This window comes from Zonotrichia albicollis, chromosome 10, assembly GCF_047830755.1.
Source record: "Zonotrichia albicollis isolate bZonAlb1 chromosome 10, bZonAlb1.hap1, whole genome shotgun sequence".
In the NCBI taxonomy this organism is placed as follows: domain Eukaryota; kingdom Metazoa; phylum Chordata; class Aves; order Passeriformes; family Passerellidae; genus Zonotrichia; species Zonotrichia albicollis.
Genome location: NC_133828.1, coordinates 13,532,401 through 13,557,072, shown reverse-complemented (window position 1 = coordinate 13,557,072; position 24,672 = coordinate 13,532,401). Strand labels below are relative to the sequence as shown.

The 24,672-nt window shown below is 43.2% G+C and overlaps 1 protein-coding gene across 15 annotated transcripts in view; it reads left to right on the top strand.

Annotated features, from left to right (window-relative positions):
* Positions 1-24,672, top strand: part of UNC80 (unc-80 homolog, NALCN channel complex subunit) — a 122,628-nt gene that overhangs the window by 60,646 nt on the left and 37,310 nt on the right. For 13 of the 15 annotated variants that reach the window (XM_074548052.1, XM_074548050.1, XM_014266942.3 and 10 more), the window contains 17 exons: positions 2,504-2,701; positions 4,791-4,898; positions 5,591-5,729; positions 9,332-9,513; positions 9,881-10,012; positions 10,514-10,700; positions 12,483-12,614; positions 13,086-13,229; positions 14,552-14,652; positions 14,937-15,023; positions 15,783-15,966; positions 16,558-16,652; positions 17,524-17,613; positions 17,966-18,067; positions 19,837-20,017; positions 21,329-21,597; positions 23,629-23,763. In XM_074548052.1, the coding sequence (XP_074404153.1) occupies positions 2,504-2,701; positions 4,791-4,898; positions 5,591-5,729; positions 9,332-9,513; positions 9,881-10,012; positions 10,514-10,700; positions 12,483-12,614; positions 13,086-13,229; positions 14,552-14,652; positions 14,937-15,023; positions 15,783-15,966; positions 16,558-16,652; positions 17,524-17,613; positions 17,966-18,067; positions 19,837-20,017; positions 21,329-21,597; positions 23,629-23,763 (2,466 nt within the window). The remainder of the gene's footprint in view (positions 1-2,503; positions 2,702-4,790; positions 4,899-5,590; positions 5,730-9,331; positions 9,514-9,880; positions 10,013-10,513; positions 10,701-12,482; positions 12,615-13,085; positions 13,230-14,551; positions 14,653-14,936; positions 15,024-15,782; positions 15,967-16,557; positions 16,653-17,523; positions 17,614-17,965; positions 18,068-19,836; positions 20,018-21,328; positions 21,598-23,628; positions 23,764-24,672) is intronic. The other 2 variants (XM_074548048.1, XM_014266944.3) reach the window with 1 other exon arrangement.

Genomic DNA, 24,672 nt, shown 5'->3' with positions numbered 1-24,672 from the left:
GTAAGTAAGCTGCGACCTTTGGGGATTGTGTGTTTGCCATTTCTGAAATGGAATTAAACCTCCTTCTCTCTAGTTCATATATTTGATTTGTTTTCTCCCTAGGTGTGCAGGGACAGCCATGCTGCCTCAGCTGAAAAATAAATTAGCTCAGTACCTTATCTCCAGCATGACCAGTAGTGTTTGTTTGAGGGAGAGCAACAGAATGGGCTACAGTGTGAGCTGGGCTTCTGGGAAGTGGCATTTTAGAAGCTGCTCGTGTAAGCCAACAAAGCCTTGTTGAACAGGGGCTAATTCCAAATACAGACAAGGCCTGAGGTGATGTACCAGATCTCCAGGATATGACGTAGTTATGTAGTTTTCACCCTGTCCAGCAGCAGACAGGGGTACAACAGTGCAGATATGGTTTGGCCATGCAGGGTCTAAGGCATCCCTCTGGGCAATCTCTGTGCCCTAGACTTAAATCTCTGTGATTTAGACTTGCCAGAAGTCAATTGGGCAAGTCTGCATTGCTGTGCCATGATGGATGGTCCTGGGTGAGCACAGTCTTTGATTTCTGAGTTGTCTTTGGGAATGACAGCTTGATCTCTGACTTGATATCTTCATTTTTCAATACTGACTTGATGTCTTCATTTTTTTCCCTAGGTATTTCACAGAGCTGCCCCATTCCTATGGAGTGTGGGCAAAAACAGGCTTAATCTAATAGTTTGATGTCAGAAAAAGTTTTTGATAGTTTTCTTTTTCAGATGAGGCTGTCAGGGCAGGGAACTTGAATGCCATGTTTTCCAATCTAGTACCTCAATCCCTGGACTACCCTGCTTTCTTTAGTACTCCAATGCTCTTGGTAATGGTTACACCTCATTTGGAAATTCCAGTGTGCTAAAGTGAGTGTGTTGGACATGTGTGTTTGTATTAGATGCTGCATTACTAGTGGATAAGGGAATTTCCCTAGTTAGAAGCTTAAGACACATCATGGTGTCCTTGCTCAGTGTGGGAGGCTGCATGAACTCATGAATTCTGAAAGAAACTTGAGATGTTTGTATCACTTTACATGAGATAACCTTGCATAGGAGAAAGGAAAATTTGAAAAAAGTTAATGACACACAAATACCAATATTACATGACAATGTTTTTTTTTTTTCCATTTGTTAGAAAGGAGGAGTGGGTAGATGGTCACTAAAACTACAAGCAAACAAAAGCTTGCTTTACTTAGTTGCCCCAAGCAAACAACTCCAAAGGATCACTGGCTCCAGTTGCTGCTATGAAGGCATCAACATTTCCTTTACATGTCCTTTAGGGAGCCTGGTGTCCTCACTACTCTAAATTACAGCAATTTATAACAGTGGACCAGAGGCTGGTAGAAGCTCTACAGTGCTGCTGTACAATTTGCACATTGATAAAAATATTGAGTTATTCTTGATTGACCCCAAAATGATAGGAGGCCAGAACAAGGAGGCAAACACAGGAATCCCACAAACATTACATAGATTTGTTTTAGATTAAGCTCCTGTCATTTTTTGAAGTTTCAGTATTTCAAGGTTGAGAAGGATGTGGCAGCCTGGAGAGAGAGCCATCAGACTGCAGCTGCACAGACATAGACACAGTGGCTGGAAAACTGGGATAGCTTCCTTCTGGTAGTTCTGGGTAATTCTGCACTGGATTGTGGGGGGAACATAAAGATTCATAAAGGCCTCTTAAGACCTGCAGTGTGAATGGCTTGGAGATATCTGTGTGTTTTCCTCAGTGCTAATAAGAGGCTGGGTTTGTGTGTAATGTGAAGATCAATGTACAAAGAAATGCTGGGCTGAGCTTTGCTCCTCTGGCAGGAAACCATCTGAGTTACACCAGAGAATGGTCACTGAAGTGGAGACTTGCCAGGGCTATCTTTAATTAAGTAGCTTAGAGACTAATGCCAGTGTTTCTGCAGCAAAGCAGGGCACAGAATAGCTAAATTCCAAAATATTTACCTGATTTCTAGGTAAGTTTTACTACTCCTTGCTGCCATATGGCAACACTAGTAGAAATAGCAACTGAGCCAGCTCCCAAAGAGCTGGGCTGGATGGGTCTGCCCAGTGACATGCAGAGCAACTGACACAGCTTATTTCTACCTGAGAGCATCCTGAGTATCTCCCTCTGCACCCCTTGAAGGAGACTAACCCCAAGCATGGTGGGTTTGCAGCTTTATTAACAATTGGACAGTTGATGGTTTCCAGTCCAAGCTCTCATCTCAGAGTGGTGATACAAACTGAGAGGATGCTGTTTTCCTCACCCTTAACCTTGCCACCAGCCAAATATACACATCTATAGCAGCTCTGTTCCTTCTCTTTGTTGGCACTAATGTTTCTTTAGCCATGCACAGCTAGTTTGGAAGCCTCTTGTCAGTATGAAGGCTGTGTTGAGCTTCACACCTCCCTATCTAGGCTGAGAAAAAGCTGGCTTGCCCGTCCCAATCCCTGCCTGTGCAGCTCCATTTTGTGTAGGTAACTGTTTATGCTTTAATTTCCAGGTCATGATCCTGTTGTGCAACCAGCAAAGTTTCATCTGCACACACATTGACTACTGTCACCCCCACTGCTACCTGCACCACAGCCGCTCCTGCGCGCGCCTTGTCCGCGCCATCAAACTGCTCTATGGGGACACAGTGGACTCCCTGAGGGAAAACAGCACCCTGAACAACGTGGCAAGAGGCAAAAAGCAGAAGGAAGTGAGTAAAAGGAAAAAGCAGAATGTTTTAGGGTTTGTCCAGACACATCATGATTGCCTTTGCAAACTGCGTGATGTACTCATACATCGCTTTCATGACAACATGGATACAGGTTTTCCTAAGCTTGGCTTTGCTGTAAAAAAACCCCTGAATGCTGAATTAAGTCATTAATGTTGAATTAAATCTTTCAGCATTATGTAAGGAATGTCATCTCTATATGTAATTCTCTGGGATGAATCTTAGTTGCTGATAAGGTCATTTCAAAAGCTTACAACCTGACTTCAATTTTAATGCTGTTTTGTGGCCTCTACTTTCTACCCTGTGGATTCTGTCTCTCTTTGTTCATGTTTTTTCTTGTCTGTTGGTAATAATCACTCTTGAAATTCTTGTAAAATCTTATATAGTTTCTTTCTTTTAGGTCTGAGCTCTCAGCTGTTCCAAGAATTGTATGCATTGGTTTTTAATGTTTGTCTCCTTTTAATGACCCTTTCAGCAGGATATTCAGACAACTTTGTGCCTTTTTATGTGTAAGAGTGTACTTTTAACTTTAGTGGAAATACATTTCTGCTTTCAGGAAAGTACCCACCCAGACACCAGCTGAATTGTGTCCCCAGTTAAACCACAGCAGGCAGACTACAGTTATCCTGAATAATTGTAATGGCAGAGCTATTCAACTGCTTGGCAGTAACACTGAAAAAAAAAAGTGTTCATGAAACCGTCATGAGGCTTTCAGCTGGCTAAAGAGGCTGGCAGTGGCATATGAAGGGGAAAAATTAATTATGCTTTTTTCACCAACCAGGAGATTGTTTCCTGTCAAGTTAGAAAATGGAGGGATGTTGTCATGGAATAAAGCACAGAGCAGGTGAATCAGAAGCTAATGTTTCTGCTTTCCTGAAAACTGTAAACCCCACATTTTTCCTCTAGCACAGAAAAGCATGAGTTGTTTAGAAAGAGAGACAGTCATTTCCTCTGCAGAAGGCAGGCAAGAGATGAGTAGCTGGTATGTTTCATGAAAGACAGCAAAAGAAATGTGCATTTCTTTGGCTTGTTTCATCTCTAGTTTTGAATTGCAAGACGGAGATATGCATTTCATCGTACATCAAACCATCAAAGCATTTAAGAAACAGCAGGAAAAAATAATTTGAGAGGCAGTGAGGTCTCCTACAGACACGTGCAGGGTGTTTGCACAGACCTCTCTTCCAGAGAGCAATTCACAATCTTTGCTTTTTTCATAGTCCAACAAGGACATGGAAGTGTGTCCAGAGAAGGGAATGGAGAGGAGGAAGGGGCTGTGGCACCAGGAGTAGCTGAGGGAGTTGGGGGAGCTCAGCCTGGAGAAAAGGAGGCTCAAGGGGACTTCCTCAGTCTCCAAAACTCTCTGACAGGAGGGTGCAGCCAGGTGGATGTTGAGCTTTGCTCCAAGGAAACAAGGGACAAGACTGAGAGGAAATGGCTCAGGGCCATTTCAGTTACACCAGGGAAGGTTTAGATTGAATATTAGCAAAAAAATTCTTCTCTGCTTGGTTTGTCTAGCCCTGGCACAGGCTGCCCAGTGAGGCAGTGGAGTCAACATCCCTGGAGGACTTAAAAAAAAGCAAGGAAGTGGCACTTGGGGACATGATTTGGAGGTAGACTTGGCAGCATTAGATTACTGGTTTGATTTTAGAGGTCTTTTCCCACATCACTAAGTCTATGATTCCATGGGAAGAATCATTCTGTACACTGAACACTTCCCTTGGTAATTTTTTAGAGAGAAGCTGTAGACTTTTTACCCCTAACCTATTTATCTAAATACATGGATGTACCACCAGTGAAGATTACACAGAGAACATTCAAATTGTTCATTTGGTTTACTGACTTCTGCCTTAAGATTTTATTGGGAAAAGCATTGTTAAAAATAGAAGAAAATTGGATTAAATGTGTTGTCCCACTGATTCTAGGCCTGTTGCCAGCAAAGAAGAAGGCTTTGTGCTACAGCTCTGCTACCAGATGGTTTCTAGTATATGGAAATTCCTCTTGTACATAATCTCCTTTTCCACATTTTGAGAAATATAAAAGTGAACTCCACTTTGTTTTTATTTCCTTCCAGTGCTCAGACAAGTCATGCTTGAGAACTCCTTCTCTTAAAAAGAGAGTGATTGATATCAACTTGGAAGGGAAGAAGGACTCTGGAATGCTAAAATACATCAGGAACCAGGTACTGATCAGGCCATATGCTAGTTAGGGAGGCAGATAGATAGGTGCCAGGTTAAAATGCAACAAGAGGGAAAATAAATATGGATCTCCAAGCCCATGTGAAGAACTGTTCCTGAATATCAATCAGTTCAGCCCTACATCTTTTCCCAATCTGAGTAATGCTACATTTAAACCTCCTAAGGAAAGACGGTCAAAGAATCCTTTAAATATTTACCATTAAATCACAATCTGCATCTCTGGCTTTCCATAGTGCCATATGCACCAGAGCTGAGGATACAAAAAAACCAAAGAATTCGCAGGTATGTTTAACTGCAGCCTGTCAGTTTACAGTATTTGTTTTCTTTCTTCTTACTTGTTCAAAGTTCCTGAAGAAGCAACAGCCTGTTCTTAGTGAGAGTTTAATGGACCTGTATTGCTGGTTGTGCACCACTTTGGGAGAGGTTGGCTTTCCTTCTGTCCTCTTTTTTGGTGTTTTGGTGATGTGAGGGACAAGCAAAAAACTCTAGCTTGGAAACGCTGCCCTTTTAGTATAAGCTGAAGGCCACGTCCCTTCTATGTAGCATTTTCTGAAATGGTTGAACTTAGAAGTTACTGGTGGGTAATTTGCAGAGCAAAACCAGGGTAAAATCCCTGAGTGTGTTCTCCCCTGTGGATGGTTTGCTCAGCCCTGAGGCCTGGCTTGGTTTGTTGCAGGTGATGAGCCTGTCCCCTGCCCCTCTGTCGCTGCTGATCAAGGCGGCGCCCATCCTCACCGAGGAGATGTACGGCGACATCCAGCCAGCAGCCTGGGAGCTCCTGCTCAGCGTGGACGAGCACATGGCTGGGGCAGCAGGTGAGACAGCCACACACTCAGGGTGGCTGCTGTGGCTGCACAGCTCACAGCACTTGGCAGTTTTCTAGCGGGGAAATTTGAATGGCACCACGCGTTTCTTGGTTTTCATAGGCCTTTGTGTGCTCTGTGGAAAAGAGGTGCTCAGAAGGATCAGGAGGGCACTCTCTCTGAGGCCCTGCATGTGGTGGATGTTTGGAGAATGTCAGAATTAGTTTTTGTGTTCAGTTGGGTTTGTAGGCAAACACAGTGATTCAGGCTGTCCGGATTCTACTGAAGCATTCTGTATGTTGCTTCATGGAAATGTTTGTACTGATGCCTTGAGAAGGCTGACCTGGAACAGAGGCTAGATGGAAATAAAGAATAAAGTAGGGATTTATTAGGAGGTCTCAATAGATCCACCTTGGGCAGCACAAGATCCCAGCCAGGGCTACACCCAAGATGAACCCAAATGGTCACAAAATGGACAACTGGTCATGGGGTCTCTCACTTTTATAAGTTCTGGTCCATTTGCATATCGGAGTTGTCTAATTACAGCTCCAGCCCATGAAGTCCCATCCTGCTTGTTTTTCTCTTTTCAGCCCATATTCAGCCCAACAGCATATTGTTTATGCTGTTGGGCCTGTGATTTGGATCATTTGTCCTTGTTCTCCAGCTAGAGAAGGAATTGTTTTGTCTCCCTGCTCTGTGAGGAAAGCTCACCATCCCCTAATATGGAGCTCACACACTAAAGCGGCACAGAATCTGAAAAATATAAAAGCTAAAACCTGAGGTATCAGTACCAATTGAGAGCTCATACCAAAAGTGACACAGGGAATGAGAATGAAACTGTCATAGCTCCTGTCAAGCTGTATGGAAAATTCCCATGTTGCTTGGAGACATCAGCATTGCTCATTAAGTACTGTTATTGTACTAAATATCTAAAGTTTTCCATTTCAACTTGGTTTTAAAGTACACAGATGATTGCTGATGACACATAGTTGAGAGGCATCTTTAAGACAGATGATTAGGACATCATATACCTGTGAAAGCAGTACTTTGAAATTCTACACCTGGCATGAAATTTATTACAATCATAAATGTTGTTGCAAAGTATTAATAAGAATTTTTCTGCTTTGAGCTTGGATCTTCTCCCATGGAAATTATCTAGGTTCAGAGTTTATCCCTTGGCCAAAAGATGACTGACCTAATGATCAGCTGTGAAAAAATAAACAGGATGTGTCAGAAGAAGCATTTCCTTAGCAATTCAAAGTATTAATGCTACTGTAAAGCATGATGTACAATTATGTAGAACACAGCATTTAAATGCACAGTTTTGGTCCCTGAAGTGAGATATTTTTGTGTAACAGATGCTGTTAGGACAGCAGGAAGAATGAGGGGCCTATATGATATATAGGATATTTATTTAATGGATTCAGGTGATGAAATAATCTGCCTGATGCAGTACTCCTTTCTCTGCTTCAAGTCCCTTTCTGAAGGAATAACTTTGGATACTTTTTAAACTATATGATCTTAGAGGTCCTTTCCAACCTTAATGATTCTGTGATTCTAATAAAAAATCTGCATGGGCTACAGGGAATGGGATGAGGAGTGCTATCTGGCTGCTGCTCCAAAGCAGCCTCTGAAATACATCTTCCTTCTTCTCCCTTTCCTGAAGGGAGGATTAAAATCCATTTGAGGGATTTTAGTAGCTTTTTTTAGAAGAAGGTGAATACAGCCCAAACATAAATTGCATTCATTGAGGTCAAAGCCAGTGCTGCTCTACAGAAACTGGAGAAAAAGAAAAAAACAGAAGGTGGATAAAAAGAATGCCTTGTTCATGTGCTGCAGCACCATCTGCTGACCTCTCCCAAGGCTCTGTTTCTGTTCTTGGTTGCCTCAGAATGAACTCACCCTTTCACATGTGTCCTACTACGACTTGTTATAGTCTGAGGAGATTGGAGAGCAGAAGGAACTCTCTGAAGGTCCCCACAGATTTTGAGCAGCTCCAGGAGCCCAGGCAGCCAGAGAGTAGCCTTGTTGTCCCGTCCTCCCTCCTCTGGGGCCTGGCACCTGCTGAATAAGCATTGAAGGAAACATTGGCAAATGTCTTCTTGCTACTGTGGAGGAGCAGCCACCAAATCTAGAGAAATCATCTTCAGTGCTCAGCACGGAGCTGCTGGCCAAGGAAGCCGTGGATTCTCTGACACCACTGAGCTCCCTCAGCGACAGGAATCCCTCTGCTTCTGCCTCCTGCAGTGCCCCTCAGACACCATCTGCATTCACTGGCCTCTGTCAGTCTGTATTTTAATTAATGTCTCTTTCTATTCAAATATGATCCATCAAAGCAACTATTCCAAATAGAGATGGGAGCTTAGATAAGTCCCTGCCTTTTGCCCAGGCCTCTGGCAGCAGGCAGTAGCTTTGTTGGGGTGGCCTGCACCCCAAAACCCACTCTCACTCTCAAGTTCTTTAATAATGGCTGATTTGGTTCATTATAGAATAAACTATTTATTTAATAGACACAAAATTAACATACGTAAGCTTTTAAACAGACTATTTGCTACACAGGAATAAAACAAAAAGAGCTACTAGTAGAGAACACACAGTGCACAATAGAGGTACCTACGTTACAGCTAGCAAAGAAACAGTACAGCTTAAAATCCAATGTACTGGTGATGGGGTACACATGGAATCTTTCCTCTCAATTCCCAGGGAAAGTATCTGTGGAGTCACATGTGACCTTGCAGGAGAAGATGGAGAATATCCCCTGTACATTTCAGGGAGTGTGCAGGAAACTTCTGTCTCTGTAGAATTTTGTGTAGCTTTTATAGATTGTAAAGCTGTCTCTCAGGAATTTGTAGCTTATTTCCTCCCACCTGGTTTTACACTCAGTTGTTTATCTGGAGTTTCACTTGTGGCACCAGGGATAACTCACTGCTTGAGCTTTGTCTGGCCTGAGTCACCTCAGTTCTTCATGGAGGAGGGGAGGATGTCCAGAGCTGTGGACCAGGTGATGGAAAGGCCAGATGAACTTTTCTGTGGTAGGGGAAGTGTCCTGCCTCAGCTGCCATCACGCTGCTTTGCTTGGTCCTTTGTCTCGCTCTGTTTTCTCTTGGAGACAGATTGGGATCATTGCATGGAGCCCACTGAAATAAAAACTGGTTTTATGCATGAAAATATCCAGGTGACTTCTACTGGAGCTCTGTCTCCTGTTCCAGAGCTTCTGCTAAAGGCAGAGTTTCTGTTAAATCAGCCTTGATTAATCAACGCAGAGATCACTTGGAAGTGGAACCTTTGAAAGCCGAACTCAATTAGTCTCTTTACTTCAAGAGATGTTCTTATTTTGAACAAGTCATGCCTGAGAAGATGAAAGGGGTACTCTATTTTAAAAAGCAGATTTTACAGAAGAATTTACAAGTTTCAACTGTAATGCTGTGTGCCTCCAAAACGTAGAATCACACATGCTTGGTTTCATAAAGTAGCACAGTTTTCTCTAGGCCTGGTACATTGGTGATCCTATTTGTGGGGTTTCTTTTGGTGTGGGTTTTTACACCTGCAGATTTTCTTTGCAAAATAAATATATGATTGAGAAACAGAGGTGATCAGCTGTTCTCTCCCTGCAGCTGCCATGTTCCTGCTGTGTGCTGTCAAAGTGCCAGAGGCTGTTTCTGACATGCTGATGTCCGAATTCCATCACCCAGAAACAGTGCAAAGACTGAATGCCATCCTTAAATTTCACACACTCTGGAGGTTCAGATATCAAGTGTGGCCAAGGATGGAAGAGGGAGCACAGCAGATCTTCAAGGTAGCTAAGACACATGAAGCTTAATGATGGTATTTACAACTCGCCTTATGGGATAGATGTTTAGTGACAGACTGCCATGAAATTTCCTGAAACTCTGTTTAGGGAAAAAAATGATTGTATAAGTTTCACTAGTGGGGGAGGTGATATGGAGAAGTCCTGTATAAAATGGGGAGAATAAAATGGGGGCTCAGGTCAGGAAATATGAGAGAAGATGAGTGTCATACATGGTGCTACAGTGCAGTGAGATACAGATGCGGGAAAAATTGGCAGAGTTAATTCGTGTCTTGGGTAGTTGTGTTCATGTTTGATTTACAATACTGACAATAATAGTTGGCTGCAACAAAATGTCTTTCATGGTTTTGTTTAGATTCCTCCTCCAAGCATAAACTTCACTCTGCCTTCTCCTGTGCTGGGGATGCCATCTGTGCCAATGTTTGACCCTCCCTGGGTCCCTCAGTGCAGTGGGAGTGTGCAGGACCCTATCAATGAAGATCAGTCGGTAAGCAGACATCCTGAGAGTAAGCACTGCTTCCTCTCTGTTGAGGTGTGGGGTAAATTAAGCCAAAAGATGTGGATTAACTCTGAGATTGAGTATAGTCAGTGTAGGACACAGAATTTTCTACATGGGCATCAAGCTTTTCTGTTTGTTCACTGAGGTACTGCACTGCACCTCATATCCCTGTGAAAGACACTGACTTAGATCTTGGGAGCTCACAGCTGTTCTCTCTCCAAGAGAAGGTTTTTTCACTAGAACTGCCTGAGAGACAATTTAGTCTGCACTGGATCCTTTGGTGTCTCCTGGGAGGAGTTTGCACCAAATCTTATTGTAGGTTTATTTCCACTAATTCTCCTGGTGAATCTCTGTTCAGCTGGCACCAATCTGATTTATATTTAGAAACTGAGCTGCTGAATGTCACTGAGACCAAGCCTTTGTCAGAAAATCTGTGTGCACCTTACCTAACAGCTTCAGGCTGTGTTTCTTCTCTCTTGCTCCCAACAGAAGTCCTTTTCTGCCCGAGCTGTGTCCCGTTCCCACCAGCGAGCGGAGCATATCCTGAAGAACCTTCAGCAGGAGGAAGAGAAGAAGCGCCTGGGCAGGGAAGCCAGCCTCATCACTGCCATCCCCATCACTCAGGAGGCCTGCTATGAGCCATCCTGTACACCAAGCTCTGAGCAGGAAGAGGAAGGTGTGCTCTGGGACCAGGAACTGCATTCCAGCAACCTGAGAGCATTTCCCAGAAACGCAGAGCTCTGCATAGGGCAGCCATGTCCAGGAAAATTGATTTTTAGTGTTAGGGAAGGTCTCAACCACATCCAGTTGTTGAAGAGTCCAAGTCATTGAGAAAAAGTGTGTTTGACAATTCTAGAGCACTGCTTAGGGCAATGATGTCCAGGAAAACTGATTTTTAGTGTTAGGAAGGTCCCAACAATGTCCATTTGTTGACGATTCCAAGTCATTGAGAAAATGTGTGTTTGAAAATTAGTACCAAAAAAGGGACAAAACCTTGGATATATTGAGTTCTTACTGGGTGATAAAGACACTGACCCCATCTGCCCCAACTTCAGTGGAACTTGCCAGCATTTAACATCTCAAAGCTCCCAATTTATTGCAGGATGTAACACAAGAGAATATGCAACAGTAGGAATGAAATCCATCTTTCCTAACTTCAACTCTTTAGTAATTAAAGTGTGGGAGGAATTGCTCTTTAGCTGCATCTGTCCTAAGAAACTTAGGATATACTGAATTGCCTCTGGGGTTTTCTACCTTTGTGGTGAATATTGGGGGAGCCCAGGTGACCAGATCAAGCTCAGTGCCAAACTTGGAGTCTGCCAAAATTGCACACGAGTGACAAATAAGCTTACTCTGTGGGTGAGGAGTTTTACTGGCCCAGGCTAACAGAGCACAAAAACTTCCTTAAAGGCATTCCAAGGTGTGTGCCATTAGGTGAGTAGAGAGTAGATGAGATCTAAGCATGCACTGGGAAATCTGTGAGCAGAAATCCTAGTTCTTCAGAAAAACTGAGCACCAGCAAACATGATGGTTAACAGGGAGTTGATGAAAAGAAGTGTACAGAGGTTTTTCCAGGGGCTTTTCTAGGGATTTTTCCTGTGTTCTTCCAGAGGTTTTCCCAGGATTTTTCCAGAGGTTTTCCAGGATTTTTCCAGAGTTTTTTTTTCAGGGTTCATAGGTTTTTTTTCCAAGGGTTTTTCCAGAGGTTTTCCCAGGGTTTCCCCAGGATTTTTGCAGGGGTTTTCCTGTTTTATTTTTCCAGGACTTTTCCTGGGGTTTTTTTCCAGGAGTTTTCCCAGGGTTTTTCCCAGTGTTTTTCCCAGGGTTTTTCTCCAGGGTTTTTTCCAGGGGTTATTCCAGGAGTTTATCCAGCAGATTTTCCAGTGTTTTTTCTGGGACTTTTACCAGGGGTTTTCCAGTTTTTTTTGAAGGGATTTTTCCAGGGGTTTTTCCAGAGGTTTTTCCTGTGATCTTCCAGAGGTTTTCCTAGGATTTTTCCAGAGGTTTTCCCAGGATTTTTCCAGAGTTTTTTTCTGGGGTTTATAGGGTTTTTTCCAGGGATTTTCCAGAGGTTTCCCTGGGGTTATTCCAGGGTTTTCCCAAGGGTTTTCCCAGGAATTTTTTTCCTGTTTTTTTCCCAGAGGTTTTTCCAGGATTTTTCCAGAGTTTTTTTCTGGGGTTTATTGGATTTTTTCCAGGGATTTTTCAGGGTTTTCTCTGTTAAAATGTGATGCACCAGAATGTGAACACTCTTATGCACCAATGTTCTGCTGTTTCCCAAAGCATGAGCAAATAACCTATATATGACTGATCTTTACAGCTTTTAAATTGTGTATTCTACACAATTACCTGGCTTGACTTTTCAGCGTTTTGATTGGGCTGCAATTGCTGCCCTTCAAAAGCTTCCTTGGAGCCTGCTGGCTGTGTGTGGATTGACATTCCCTGTTCTGTTTGTCAGTAGAAGAAGTTGCCAACCTGGCCTCCCGCCGCCTGTCTGTGAGCCCGTCCTGCACGTCCAGCACCTCCCACAGGAATTATTCCTTCCGCCGCGGCTCCGTGTGGTCGGTGCGCTCAGCAGTCAGTGCAGAAGGTGGGTGACTTCACTTTGCAGCACTCCCTCCTAGGATTCATTCACTGGACGCCTTTCCTGTTGAGCCATACAGCTCTGGTGTTCCCTTTTGCCAAATATATTCCCAAGCTTGAGCTCCTTTTTAATAAGTTACTGCCCTTCATTATTTTATTCACCCCTGCTGCCTCCTCTACTTGGAGAGTAGTGCTACAGAGAGCACTCTAGCTGAAAAAAAGAGATTTTAGCAAAAAGAACTGGTTTGCCTACAAGAAAAGAAATGTAAGTTGAAAAATTACATATTTACAGTGAAAATTCTTGATCAAGAAATTGGCTGGAGGCTCCATTTCTAGTTGGAGATGGCAGCAAACCTGCCATGCTTGCACAGTGAACAGTATTCTGATCTTTGTTCTGCGTGTACAGGCACTAACATAAATGTTTGTCTGAATAGTAGCACAGTGTATTCCCTGACTCCTCTTCCTCTCACTGCTCCAGATGAAGAGCACACAACGGAGCACACCCCAAACCACCACGTGCCCCAGCCACCCCAGGCTGTGTTTCCAGCCTGCATCTGTGCTGCAGTGCTCCCCATTGTCCACCTGATGGAAGATGGAGAAGTCCGGGAGGATGGAGTAGCTGGTATTGACCTCCATTAAACTTCAAGGGATTGTTGCTTAAGGATGGCAGAACCAGTTTCAAAATGTTGAATGTAGATTTGCAGTAGAAATGTGTCTTTGTAGGGTTTTTCCTTTTTATTTTCTGCATAATCTGTATTTGAGATTGAGGGGATTTTGCCCTTTCAGGACCCTAAAAAAGCCCCTAATTCAAAAGAAATATTGAGAAGCTGAAAAAAATCTAGTGAGGGGATACAAGGATGGTAAGAGGCCTAACACAAGTGTTCTTTGAGGAGGAACTGTAGGAGCTGGGCTTGTTTGCTGTGATTCAAAGGAAGCAGAGAGTTAGAAGAACGCTGACTTAGAGTTTACAACTTGGGAAGTTCATGAAGAAATTATGAAGGAAGTTAATCACCAAGTGCATAATTTGTGTTGATTCTCCATGCACAGGGGTTATCAAACCCTGGCTAGTCATAGCTGTGGTTAATATACCCAGTGTACATGACAGCCCTGCTCCAAGCAGGGCTTGGACTGGAGACCTCTGGAGATCTATTCCTACTCATATTTTTGTGTTCCTATGCACCTATGCACAGCCTGAACATTTTGGTCATGGTCTATGATGTCTTTGTAAATTTATAGTACATTTCCTTGTATTTGTTTATTGAAAGTGGTAATACCTGGTGGGCTTGGTGGGCTGTTCTGCTTCGTTCATCTCTCACTCATCATGTCAGCTGGTTGTGGATTTAACTTCCTGTTACATTTTGTATTCAGTTTTAGCTGTATGTAGCCAGCCCTCTAAACAATGTATGTGTGATTTTGTGATCAGGAGCTGAGTACTGAAAACAAAATAATGAATAATTCTGTGTTGTTGTTGACCTTCAGAGAATTGCAAGCAATTGCACTTAAAGGAGTTGATCATCAACACAATTCCCCTCTGACTATCTAATACTGTTCACCAACACCAGATCAAATCATTCTATGAATCACCATGAAATTGAACTTATTTGCATGAACAAAACAAGTACATGAATTTATATCTCTGTTGCTTGATTTTTATCCATCTGGAGTTAAGAAACCAATCAATTATTTCTTTATCATTCCTTAACAGTTGTGAAGTGCTTCATGTCATATCACCAGTGGTTAGGGAAGGTTCAAATATTCGACCTGTGATTATTATTTCTGGGATCACTGCACTGGTTACCAGGAATTCCAGTGCATCAAATGGTGTCTTGGGTGTTCAGTATAAAATGTGGCAGAGTAAGGAAAACTAGGGAGGTTTTTTTAAGTACAGCAGTTCATGGCTCTTCCAAGAGACAGTTCTGACCTGGTTTCCTTTCCCTCTCCCAGTCAGTGCTGTTGCCCAGCAGGTCCTGTGGAACTGCTTGATTGAGGACCCCTCTACAGTTCTGCGGCACTTCCTGGAGAAGCTCACCATCAGCAATCGCCAGGTACCCTCCCCAGGGACAGGGACACAGCTGCCCCTCCCCAGGGACAGGGACACAGCTCCTCAGGGCTGGGGAGCACTCCAGGGACACCACTGCAGAGAGAGCACTTGCTGTTATAATGCAGCATGCCATCATTTGGCCTCAGTCTTTGTCCCCTGATGCAAATAGGACACAGCGGATTTATCAGCTCTAAGCAAAGCTTTTGCTCCCAGCCAAGCTTTGAGCAGCTGTTTAGGGAACATGGCATAGGCATGATGGGAAGAAAAAATCTTTTGCTTTTCTTCCAGGATGAGCTGATGTATATGCTGAGGAAGCTTTTGTTGAACATTGGAGACTTTCCTGCCCAGACATCTCATATCCTCTTTAACTACTTGGTGAGTAGCTTGTGGGCTCACTGTGCAGCCCAGAACCTCTGCTCTGCCTTCATGTGTGCAATAAATGCACTCAATTTTTCTTATATAGCTCATACTTGCTCCTGCTTGTGCATGCAAGCCACCAGGCTTCCACCAGCCTTTCTGACCTTCTGGGGAGAGGAAAAGGAACCTTTCTGTTTTCATTAAATCCCTAAGCAGCCTGTCATGGATTTCTGAACTGAACCTTGGCCAATGAGTTGAAGACAATTAGAAGGGCCCCAGCACCAAAAACTTTTAATTATTTTACTTAATTTGGGTTCAGAAAGTGCTTTGCTGATAGAGAGTCCTCTTGGAGCAGATATAGCAAGTCTTTCAAGACTGTGGACAAATGTAGTTAGGAGGTGAAGCAGATAAGATATATGCTTCTCCAGGGAGCCTTCTGTAGTTTGTGAGTTGTCTACATGGCAGCACTTCAGAGCATAAATATGAAATCTTTAACTGCAGATATTCTCCCTTCTCCTCATCTGCAGTGGTGCTTAAGGCAAGAGTACTTTTTCCCCCAATTCTCATGATCTCTAGAAAAAAAGGAAGAATATTACAGTCAGATTGTTTTTTAATACGTATAAAACTTCAGGAGGAAAGTTTAATGAGTTTATCCCTCTGAATGAAGAAAGGTGGAACAATACTGTTATTCTGTGTTACAGAATATTCTGTGCTCAATGCTCTGCACAGTTACAAGAGTGTGTACAACCTGATATTCCTCTTTCTCATTCCCTGCAGGTAGGATTGATCATGTATTTTGTACGGACTCCATGTGAATGGGGCATGGATGCCATTTCTGCCACTCTCACCTTCCTTTGGGAAGTGGTGGGTTATGTTGAAGGACTCTTCTTCAAGGATCTCAAACAGACCATGAAGAAGGAACAGTGTGAAGTGAAGCTGCTGGTGACTGCCTCAATGCCAGGTATAGGAAATAAGTCTTTAAATTTACTTCACTTCAAAGTTTATGGCCCACTTGACCAAAAGTAAGATACATCAGGACTGGATCAGAAAAAACCTGTTACAAATGGCTGCATATTTTAAGGCAATTTTCCTTCAGTTGAGTATTCAGTCAGTAAATTCTACTGCTGATTCCTTGAGATTCAGCAAATCACTTTAGGAGCTCTAAAAGAAGCAGACAGAAAGTGAATTAGAATAGCAGTTCAGCCCAGAGCTTTGTGCCAGTTGGGCTGTGAAAGGCTGGAGAAGCATCATTGTAAAACTCTGTCATTCAGACTTGAGATATCTTGCTGATAAACAGGTTTGACCTTTTGCATGTTTCTTCCTTAGAGCTGACAGCTGCTGCTAAAATCAGCTCATCCTTTTAGGAACAGCTCAATTTCTCATTAAACTGGGAAAGTGGGAGAATATGTTAACACTGCGTAATGGTTCTAGACTGGCTTAGTCTGCCTGTCCAGGAATGAATTTCAAGTACCACTCTTCCTCCATGGGCAGGCTCCTAAAATTGAGTTAATTAAAGAAACTAGGGAGAACACAACAACTTTTCTTCCTCCAGGCACAAAAACCCTCGTTGTGCATGGACAGAATGAGTGTGACATCCCAACGCAGTTACCAGTCCACGAGGACACACAATTTGAGGCTCTGCTGAAGGTAGGAGTCAGTGTTTGAGCTGGACAAACTTAAATTTACCTGCCATACCTGCATGCCAGCAATCCATTCTGCCTGATCATCCTGTCCCAGGGTCAGGGAGGGAAATTCTGCTCACAGGGATGTCTGTCTGCCTGGGAGGGGAGCTTGGTTGCAATAAACAGGATCTTACATTTAAGGGTAATAGAAATGCTCTGAACTCACAGAAATCCCAAACCTCACAGATGCAACTACATTTGGAGACACTGCAGCTTGCTGAGTATTTGCTGTATATTTTTGATAAATATACAAATCATTTAAATGTTTGGGTTTATCAGCACTAGAGATGAGAAATTGATCAAGATCAGAGTGAAAATGATGGCTTAGTAGCCACAACAATATTTTGGTTTTCAGGAGCTATGCGGTCACTTTCTGCCAAAAATTTCCTGAGTGGTTTTAATTGAGCCACTTGGGAAACAGATTGGTAGAAGCCTTCAGTTTGTCTGACTGTGTTAAATTTTACTGGGAATCACATCTCAGTGTTTGAAAGGGTCAGAACTTCAGTGTCTCTGCATACCACCTATCACTAAATCTTGATAAATACCCAGGCCAATATGGCTCATCCAGTCAGACAAATATGTGTGATATCAAAATAAGTAACACCAGTCTTCAGGATTGTGAGGTCAGCATGCGTTGATTGTCACAAACATACTCAGGTACTTCATGATTAAAAAAGGAAATAAATAATTAAAGCCCCAACAGTGTGCCAGTCTGAGTGAGGCATGCATGTTTGTACCTTTATAAATTATTAGATGGATATTCTTCTTTTGGGTGTTGTGGTATTTGTACAAAACAACTAAAAAGTAACAGGATGTTTTGATTTCTTTCTTTTCAGGAGTGTTTGGAGTTTTTTAACATACCTGAAACTCAGTCTTCTCATTATTTTTTAATGGATAAGCGTTGGAATCTCATTCATTACAACAAGGTGAGGCAAAGATCAAGTTTGTGTGACTTTTCATCTTGCTTCTTTTTAAACATCAGGGTTATCTAAAGGAGAAAAAGCAGCCTATAAATACAGTTCTGTCCTGTGAGCATCACATCTTTAGCTGTGTGTGGTGAAAGACTGGAATTTGAGAGAAGAGGGAGAGGCAGAAAACAAGAATGTCTAGTTTTGTTAGAACAGATTTCTCTTCTGTTTGTGCTCTTTCATGATGCCTGACACTGTCTGAAAGCCCCTGCCCTTCAGGAAGGGCTAAAGGGCCCTTTTTTCCATTCTGTTGAGTGATGCCATAGTGATTACATTTGTTTAAAACACACTTTTTCCCCTTTCCTGGCAGACCTATGTCCGTGATATTTATCCTTTCCGGAGGTCAGTTTCTCCCCAGCTCAACCTGGTGCAGATGCATCCAGAAAAGGGTCAAGAGCTCATTCAGAAACAGGTAACTCATACCTCTAACCAGAAACAAACCCTGAAAATATTTTTTTCCCCCTTTTAAAGGCTTTTCCTCATGCTGCATGCAGATCAAAAGAAGCAGAAGTCAGGTGAAATAGCAGTAGCAGTCTGGGTGAAATCTCCCTTGGGGCCATGTATTCTGTACATTATTAAGGAAGATTAGAGTGTGATGTGAATTCCCCCTTCCCCAGCTCTGTCCAGCCAGTTTCCTTATAATGGATCATTTTGCAGAAAATTTTAAAAAGCATGTGCAGGAATGTGCTTAAACATTATGTATTTAGTATTAACAGTTGTGTTTTTGTAGCCAAAAGTCAGCTATTGTAGCTGTGTTCTTACTGTGAGTAGGAAAATACCATCATGAGTGGTTATAAAAGGCAGCTATAAAGCTGCTTAAGAGCTACTAGCAGCTAAAATAATGGAAAAGAAAGTCAATGCCATCTCGTATGTGTAAGGCACAGAATAGGACAATTTTTCATGTGCTGCATCTGTCAATAGAAAGTCAATAAAAATCTGAAATTACTTGGGATCAACTTGGATGCTTCCCTGACAGAAATTACTCTGGTTCTAGCAGGTGTCCCACAAATAAATGAGTTTAATACACTCTACATGATTCAAAAATGCTTAAATGGGCTTCACATTTTTGTCAGGGCATTACTTTGCTTTCCACATTTTTATATTTAGAGCACTCAGAGCCCAAAATATTTCTAAGGTAAAAACTTGTATCACACCTTTGCTGGCCTCTCTGTAGTCATGCAAGATGTTGCTGGAAAACATCCAGCTCTGACCACCTTGGGGCTTACATTAATCTACAGAAAAACCCATGGCAAAGTTGGAAATGGTTCCATAACCACTTGGGGTCCTCCAGAAGACTGAAAATGTTGTTAGATTCCATTTTTACAAACACAATCCACCTTGGAGACCTGGGCTGGAGAACTGTGGCACACAAATTCTTGTGAGAGGGTGCAGCACCAGCCCTGTGAATTTCACTGTGATCCTCTGAGCCAGAGATTTCTTTCTCTGATCCTTTGGATCAGAGCTGTCAGAACCCAAGAAATTCCTCTAGCTGCCCTGGAGGATTCGAAACCATAACAGAGAGCTCAAAAACCTTAGCACAGAATCAAAACCACCTGTGCCTTTGATTTTAACCCATAGAAACAATTACCAACTTTATACAAAAAGTTACAAACCACGAGAGTTTGATTAACGTAATAGTGAATTTATCACAAAGTAGAAAAGTAGAATTTTGGAGTTTTAGAATGAAGATTCAAGAAGCAAAATAGAAGAATTTAGGCATGCCCTATCCTTCCTCCTACTTCTTCTTAGTCTCTTCTACTGTGATAGTAGCACTTCCAGATTAATTTAGAGTAGAGACAAACTGTCTAACATAAGTAATAAGTATTTAAAAATTATTGTAAATCAAATACACGTAGTTTTTAGTATAATAAGATAGCACACTGACCACTGAGGGTGGTCAGTGTGCCTCAACCTGACCTGCCAGACAGACCTTGGCAGGTCAGGGAAAAAATGTTATAGATTAAAAAAAAAAATAAACAACCTTGAGAATGAGAGCCAAAGAATCCTGTCTTATTCAATCTCAAGGCTGGGGAAAAAAGACTTTCTAACACCTCAGAGTCATCTCAACAGCAGAAACCTCGTCAAGAGCAAGCCCAAGAAATGAACCTGCTGAAGTGTGCGGATATTTTAAATGTTTTTGGATTGGGCTGACGTAGATCTTTGCCTCTGTTTCCCTGCCAGGTGTTCACCCGCAAGCTGGAGGAGGTGGGGCGGGTGCTGTTCCTGATCTCGCTGACGCAGAAGATCCCTCCAGCCCACAAGCAGTCCCACGTGTCCATGCTGCAGGAGGACCTGCTCCGCCTGCCCTCCTTCCCCCGCAGCGCCATCGACGCCGAGTTCTCGCTCTTCAGTGACCCCCGAGGTACGAGCCCCTGGAGGGCTGCACAAGGCACACAGAGTTCAGTTGATGCCTCAGGGTTTAGCTTTTGTATTTTTCAGATTCTGTATGGCTTTAGTGTGTGGGTCTGGCCTTCATATAAAGGGATAGTGAGCTCTCTTCACAGAGTAGGGAGACAAAACAATTCCTTCTTAAGGACAACCGATCTAAATCTCAGGCCCAAGAGCATAAACAACATGGAACTGAAGAGAAAAAACAAGAAGGATGGGACTTCATGGACTGCAGCTCTAATATGCTAATGGACCAAAATGTATAAAAATGCGAGATCTCGTGACCAAGCTCTCTTTTGCTTCCATCTTGGAGCCATCCAGGCAGAGCCATGACTCTGGCTCCGGTACTGCCAGGGTGTGGCCTTTGAAGGCTCTTCAACAAATGTCCTCTTTATTCCTCTGAACTCTGTCTAGCCTCTGTTCTAGCCCTTAAGGCACCACGGTGAGTGCTTCATTTGCCTTAGAAACACAGAGGCTTGCAGCTTTTCTGGAAGCTGATGAATCTCTTGCTGGGGAAACCTCTTGCTGGGATACAGAGCTGCTGGTTTGTAAGCACAGCAGCAGAAAGGGCTTCAGTGTTAGAATTCTCCACACAAGGCTACTTGCTTTGGACCCAAATGAGAATAAGTTTTAATTGACTATTAAAATTATGCATGAGACTACCTAAAAAGAATTCCTCAAAGTTCTTTGCCATCTACTTTGAGGAAGCAGTTGTCATCCAAGGAAGACTGAGCAAATTCTGCAGCAGGGATAAAGAAACAGTCCACACAGAAACTTTGCTCTGGATGTAAATCAGGTTTTCCAGCCTGATACTAAATAGGTTAAACAGGCCATTGTTGCACAGTGGTAAGCATTGGCAAGTTCTGTACCAGCCCTAAAGGCACTTGATTTCAGAAGCATTATTGTAACCCTGCATCAGTTTCCTGTACTGTGTGAGTCACCTGGGACATAAAACCTGATCATAAATCTACACAGCCTCTGTGTGGGGCAAATGATGCACATGCAAGCTCAAATCTTCCACATTTTAAGAGAAGAGTGTCCAACCAGCAGATTAATGAACTGTGCGATATTTATCATTCTTCGTCTTCATATTGGTGCATTCAGTCGAGGTTTGTTCAAGCCCTGTGGGCACTTAAAGAAACACAGGATGGGGGAAATAATTTTTGAAAGGCAGAAGGATGGTCATGGGGTTGTGGTGATGGTTGTGGGATGGTTCTTTGCAGTGAGGTGAGGCTGGCTGTGGTGGACAGAGCTGACTGCTGCTGGTTGCTCTTCTCCCCTGCAGCCGGCAAAGAGCTCTTTGGTCTAGACACCCTTCAGAAAAGCTTGTGGATTAAGCTGCTGGAAGAGATGTTCCTTGGCATGCCCAGCGAGTTCCCGTGGGGGGATGAGATCATGCTGTTCCTGAACGTGTTCAACGGTGCCCTGATCCTGCACCCCGAGGACAGTGCCCTGCTCAGGCAGTACGCCGCCACCGTCATCAACACGGCCGTGCACTTCAACCACCTCTTCTCCCTCAGCGGCTACCAGTGGGTGCTGCCCAGCATGCTGCAGGTGAGCCATGCCCAGGGGCAATCCCAGGGAGTGCTGCCATGTCCTGCTGACAGGGAGCAGCTGCAGGTCGCACCTTGGCAGGGGAATTCTTGCCGGGAGAAGAACTTCCCGTGAGTTCTTCCCTGTGAGCCTGGCAAAGGTTGCCCAGAGAAGCTGTGGTTGCCCCATCCCTGTGAGTGTTCAAGGTCAGCTTGAACAGGGCTTGGAGCAGCCTGGCATAGTGGAAAGTGTCCCTGCCCATAGAACTGGATGGGCTTTGAAGTCCCTTACAACCATCCTGTGATTCCATGATGGAATTGACAACAGGGAAACTTCCATCTGCTGAGTCCTCATGAGAGCTTTTAGATTCCCCAAGAAGGCAACAATGGGATGGCCCAAATTAGCTTTCTGTTTCCTACTTGAGTAAATTACTAAACGTTCTGTTCTCCATTGTGTTAAGTAAATAAATGTCTGTTTTCCTTTCTCTGTATTTCCACACAGAAATGTGAAATTTCTGAGCTATTCTTGGCCCTTAGGTATTTCTCTGTGGTTTTTATTTCATGGGTGGCTGAAGTTTGGGAAATAGTTGAAATATCTGGATTTACTACTTGCTAATTAAAACTAAATTATATTCACTTTTTAAGTATGAAAATAACTCAAAACATTTATGAAAAATTCCATGTTTTTTCTTGTGAGTAATGACAAATATTGGAAGTGTCAGAGGTGGAGTTTCTCTTCAATTAGAGACGATCAAGTGAGCTGATTTTCTTTTCCTGTTGAAAATCAGCTACTGAAAATAAAATATTAAAAATATTTCTTTTAAACATAAAAAGGACTATTTCTGTAGGGCTCAAAGGCAGTATCTAAGTAGAGATTTAATATTATAATGCAGAGAGTGAAAAGAAGAGTCCCTATACATGTTCATTTTCACTTAGTTAACAGAGAACAATTATTAGACCCAGTGATTTGCTTTGGCTATCTAAACAAACTGTGTAGTAGTTGGAAAGTCGGATATCCATGATTAGGTAAGTATGAATTGGATCCAGTTAAGCAGTGCATGGGTTTATTACTAAGAAATAAGACATTTGAAATAAAATAGTCTAAAAACATAATTTGAAGTTGTCAACAGTAACCACTCAGTCCTGCAAACGATTCTCACTTCATTATCACTTCATATTGAGAGAAATTAGTTTGTAATTCTTTCCTATCCTCACCCTCAATTATTGTCAACTGCTGAATTATTAAAATACCACTCCTAGGAGATAAAAAAGAAATTGCAAAGAAAAGGGGCTCTCAGGCAAAGATATGGGAGTAGGAATAACAGTTCTTCTTTAGGGAAGAAAAAAAATAACGTAAAAAATGTATTAATACAAACCAACACTGCCAGAGTCAGAACAGGAGCTGCCCCCCTGTGTGTCAGGGTGGTGGCACAGCCCCATGCCATGGTGGCTCAGCCCTCCTGCAGTGCCAGCTGTGGTTCTGCTGGAGCAGGGACCCTGCACAAGGGGGGAGTTTTCCTCTGCAGCTCCAGGGCTGCTGGAGATGGGCCTGGGCTCCCTCTGGGAATGCAGGGGAGGAGAAAGCTGCTCCTCTGGGAATGCAGGGGAGCACAAAGCTGCCCTGGAAATGCAGTGGGCAAAGGCTGCTGTGCTGTTCCAAACCTCAGATTGTATCCAGGTAGGAATGCTTGGCTCCTCCCCTGGGCAGAGCATCTCCCAGTGGGATGATGGAACTTTATCAGCCATGCAGGGACAGTCACTGGCCATGAACAGAAGAGGGAGGGTCGGTTGTGGAAGAGATAAAGAAAACTGCCTAATGAACAGAAGAGAACTGCCCCACCTCTAAGGGATGGTGATAGAACACACAGCCCCAGGCACATCTTGTACCCTAAGACACCATGAAATGCATTGCCAGGGAGGGGTGGTCCAGTCTCCATCCCTAACAGTGTGTTAGACAAACCTGTCAGGAATGCCAGTGCTGTAATTGATTGAATCTGGGCTCAGGAGGTGCAGAGTTGGAGCAGAGGCTCCATGTGCTTTTCCATGTGCCCAGGTGTACTCTGACTACGAGAGCAACCCGCAGCTGCGCCAGGCCATCGAGTTCGCGTGCCGCCAGTTCTACGTCCTGCACCGCAAGCCCTTCATCCTGCAGCTCTTTGCCAGCGTGGCCCCTCTCCTGGAGTTCCCTGTGAGTCACAGCCACCCTCCTGTCTGGGAGGAAGCCTGTGAGTGCAGTCACCCCCATCAGAGGTCACAGGCAGAGAGCACCTGGTGATGCACAGAACCAGGTCCAGATTTATTTCTGCACGCTTCTGTGCGTCACTTGATGGAGCAGGGTGCTGAGATGGCAGAGTGATGGTGTCCAGGCCAGTAAATGTGGTCTCACTTTAAATTTCTATGGATAAATGTATTATGAAAGGACTTATATGGCTATTTAAATGGAGTGGTGTTTGCCGGCGTCTCAGGACCAGGGAAGAGATGAGAATCTTGACTCCATGTTTCAGAAGGCTGATTTATTATTTTATGATAGATTAAAACTATACTAAAAGAACGGAAGTAAAGGATTTCATCAGAAGGCTAGCAAAGAAAGGAATGGAATGATAATAAAATCTTGTGACTGACCAGAGTCTCAACACATCTGGACTTGTGATTGGTCATTAAGTAGAAACAACTCACATGGACCAATCAAAGATGCACCTGTTGCATTCTACAGCAGCAGATCATTATTGTTTTTATTTTCTTCTGAGGCTTCTCAGCTTCTTAGAAGAAAAAAATCTTAACCAAATTATTTTTCAGAAAATATACCCATAACACTTGAAGAGTTATAATGGCTTATGACTCTTTAAATGCAAATCTCTTCTGAGAATCCAGCAATAGGAACTACAGGCTTAATACCAAGTTTTTAGTATATGTGAAGTCTAATACTAGATTAGTCGTGTTTTGAAATATTCATTAATGATGTTCTAACATTTTAGGCGTGTTAATGGGATCTTAAGTTGAAGTCAGCACACCTATCTTTGTCCTTCACATGGCAGCAAAGATCTGTGTGCAGTAGCATCAGTCTGTTGAGCCAGGCAAGGCTCACTGGTTGAAAGCA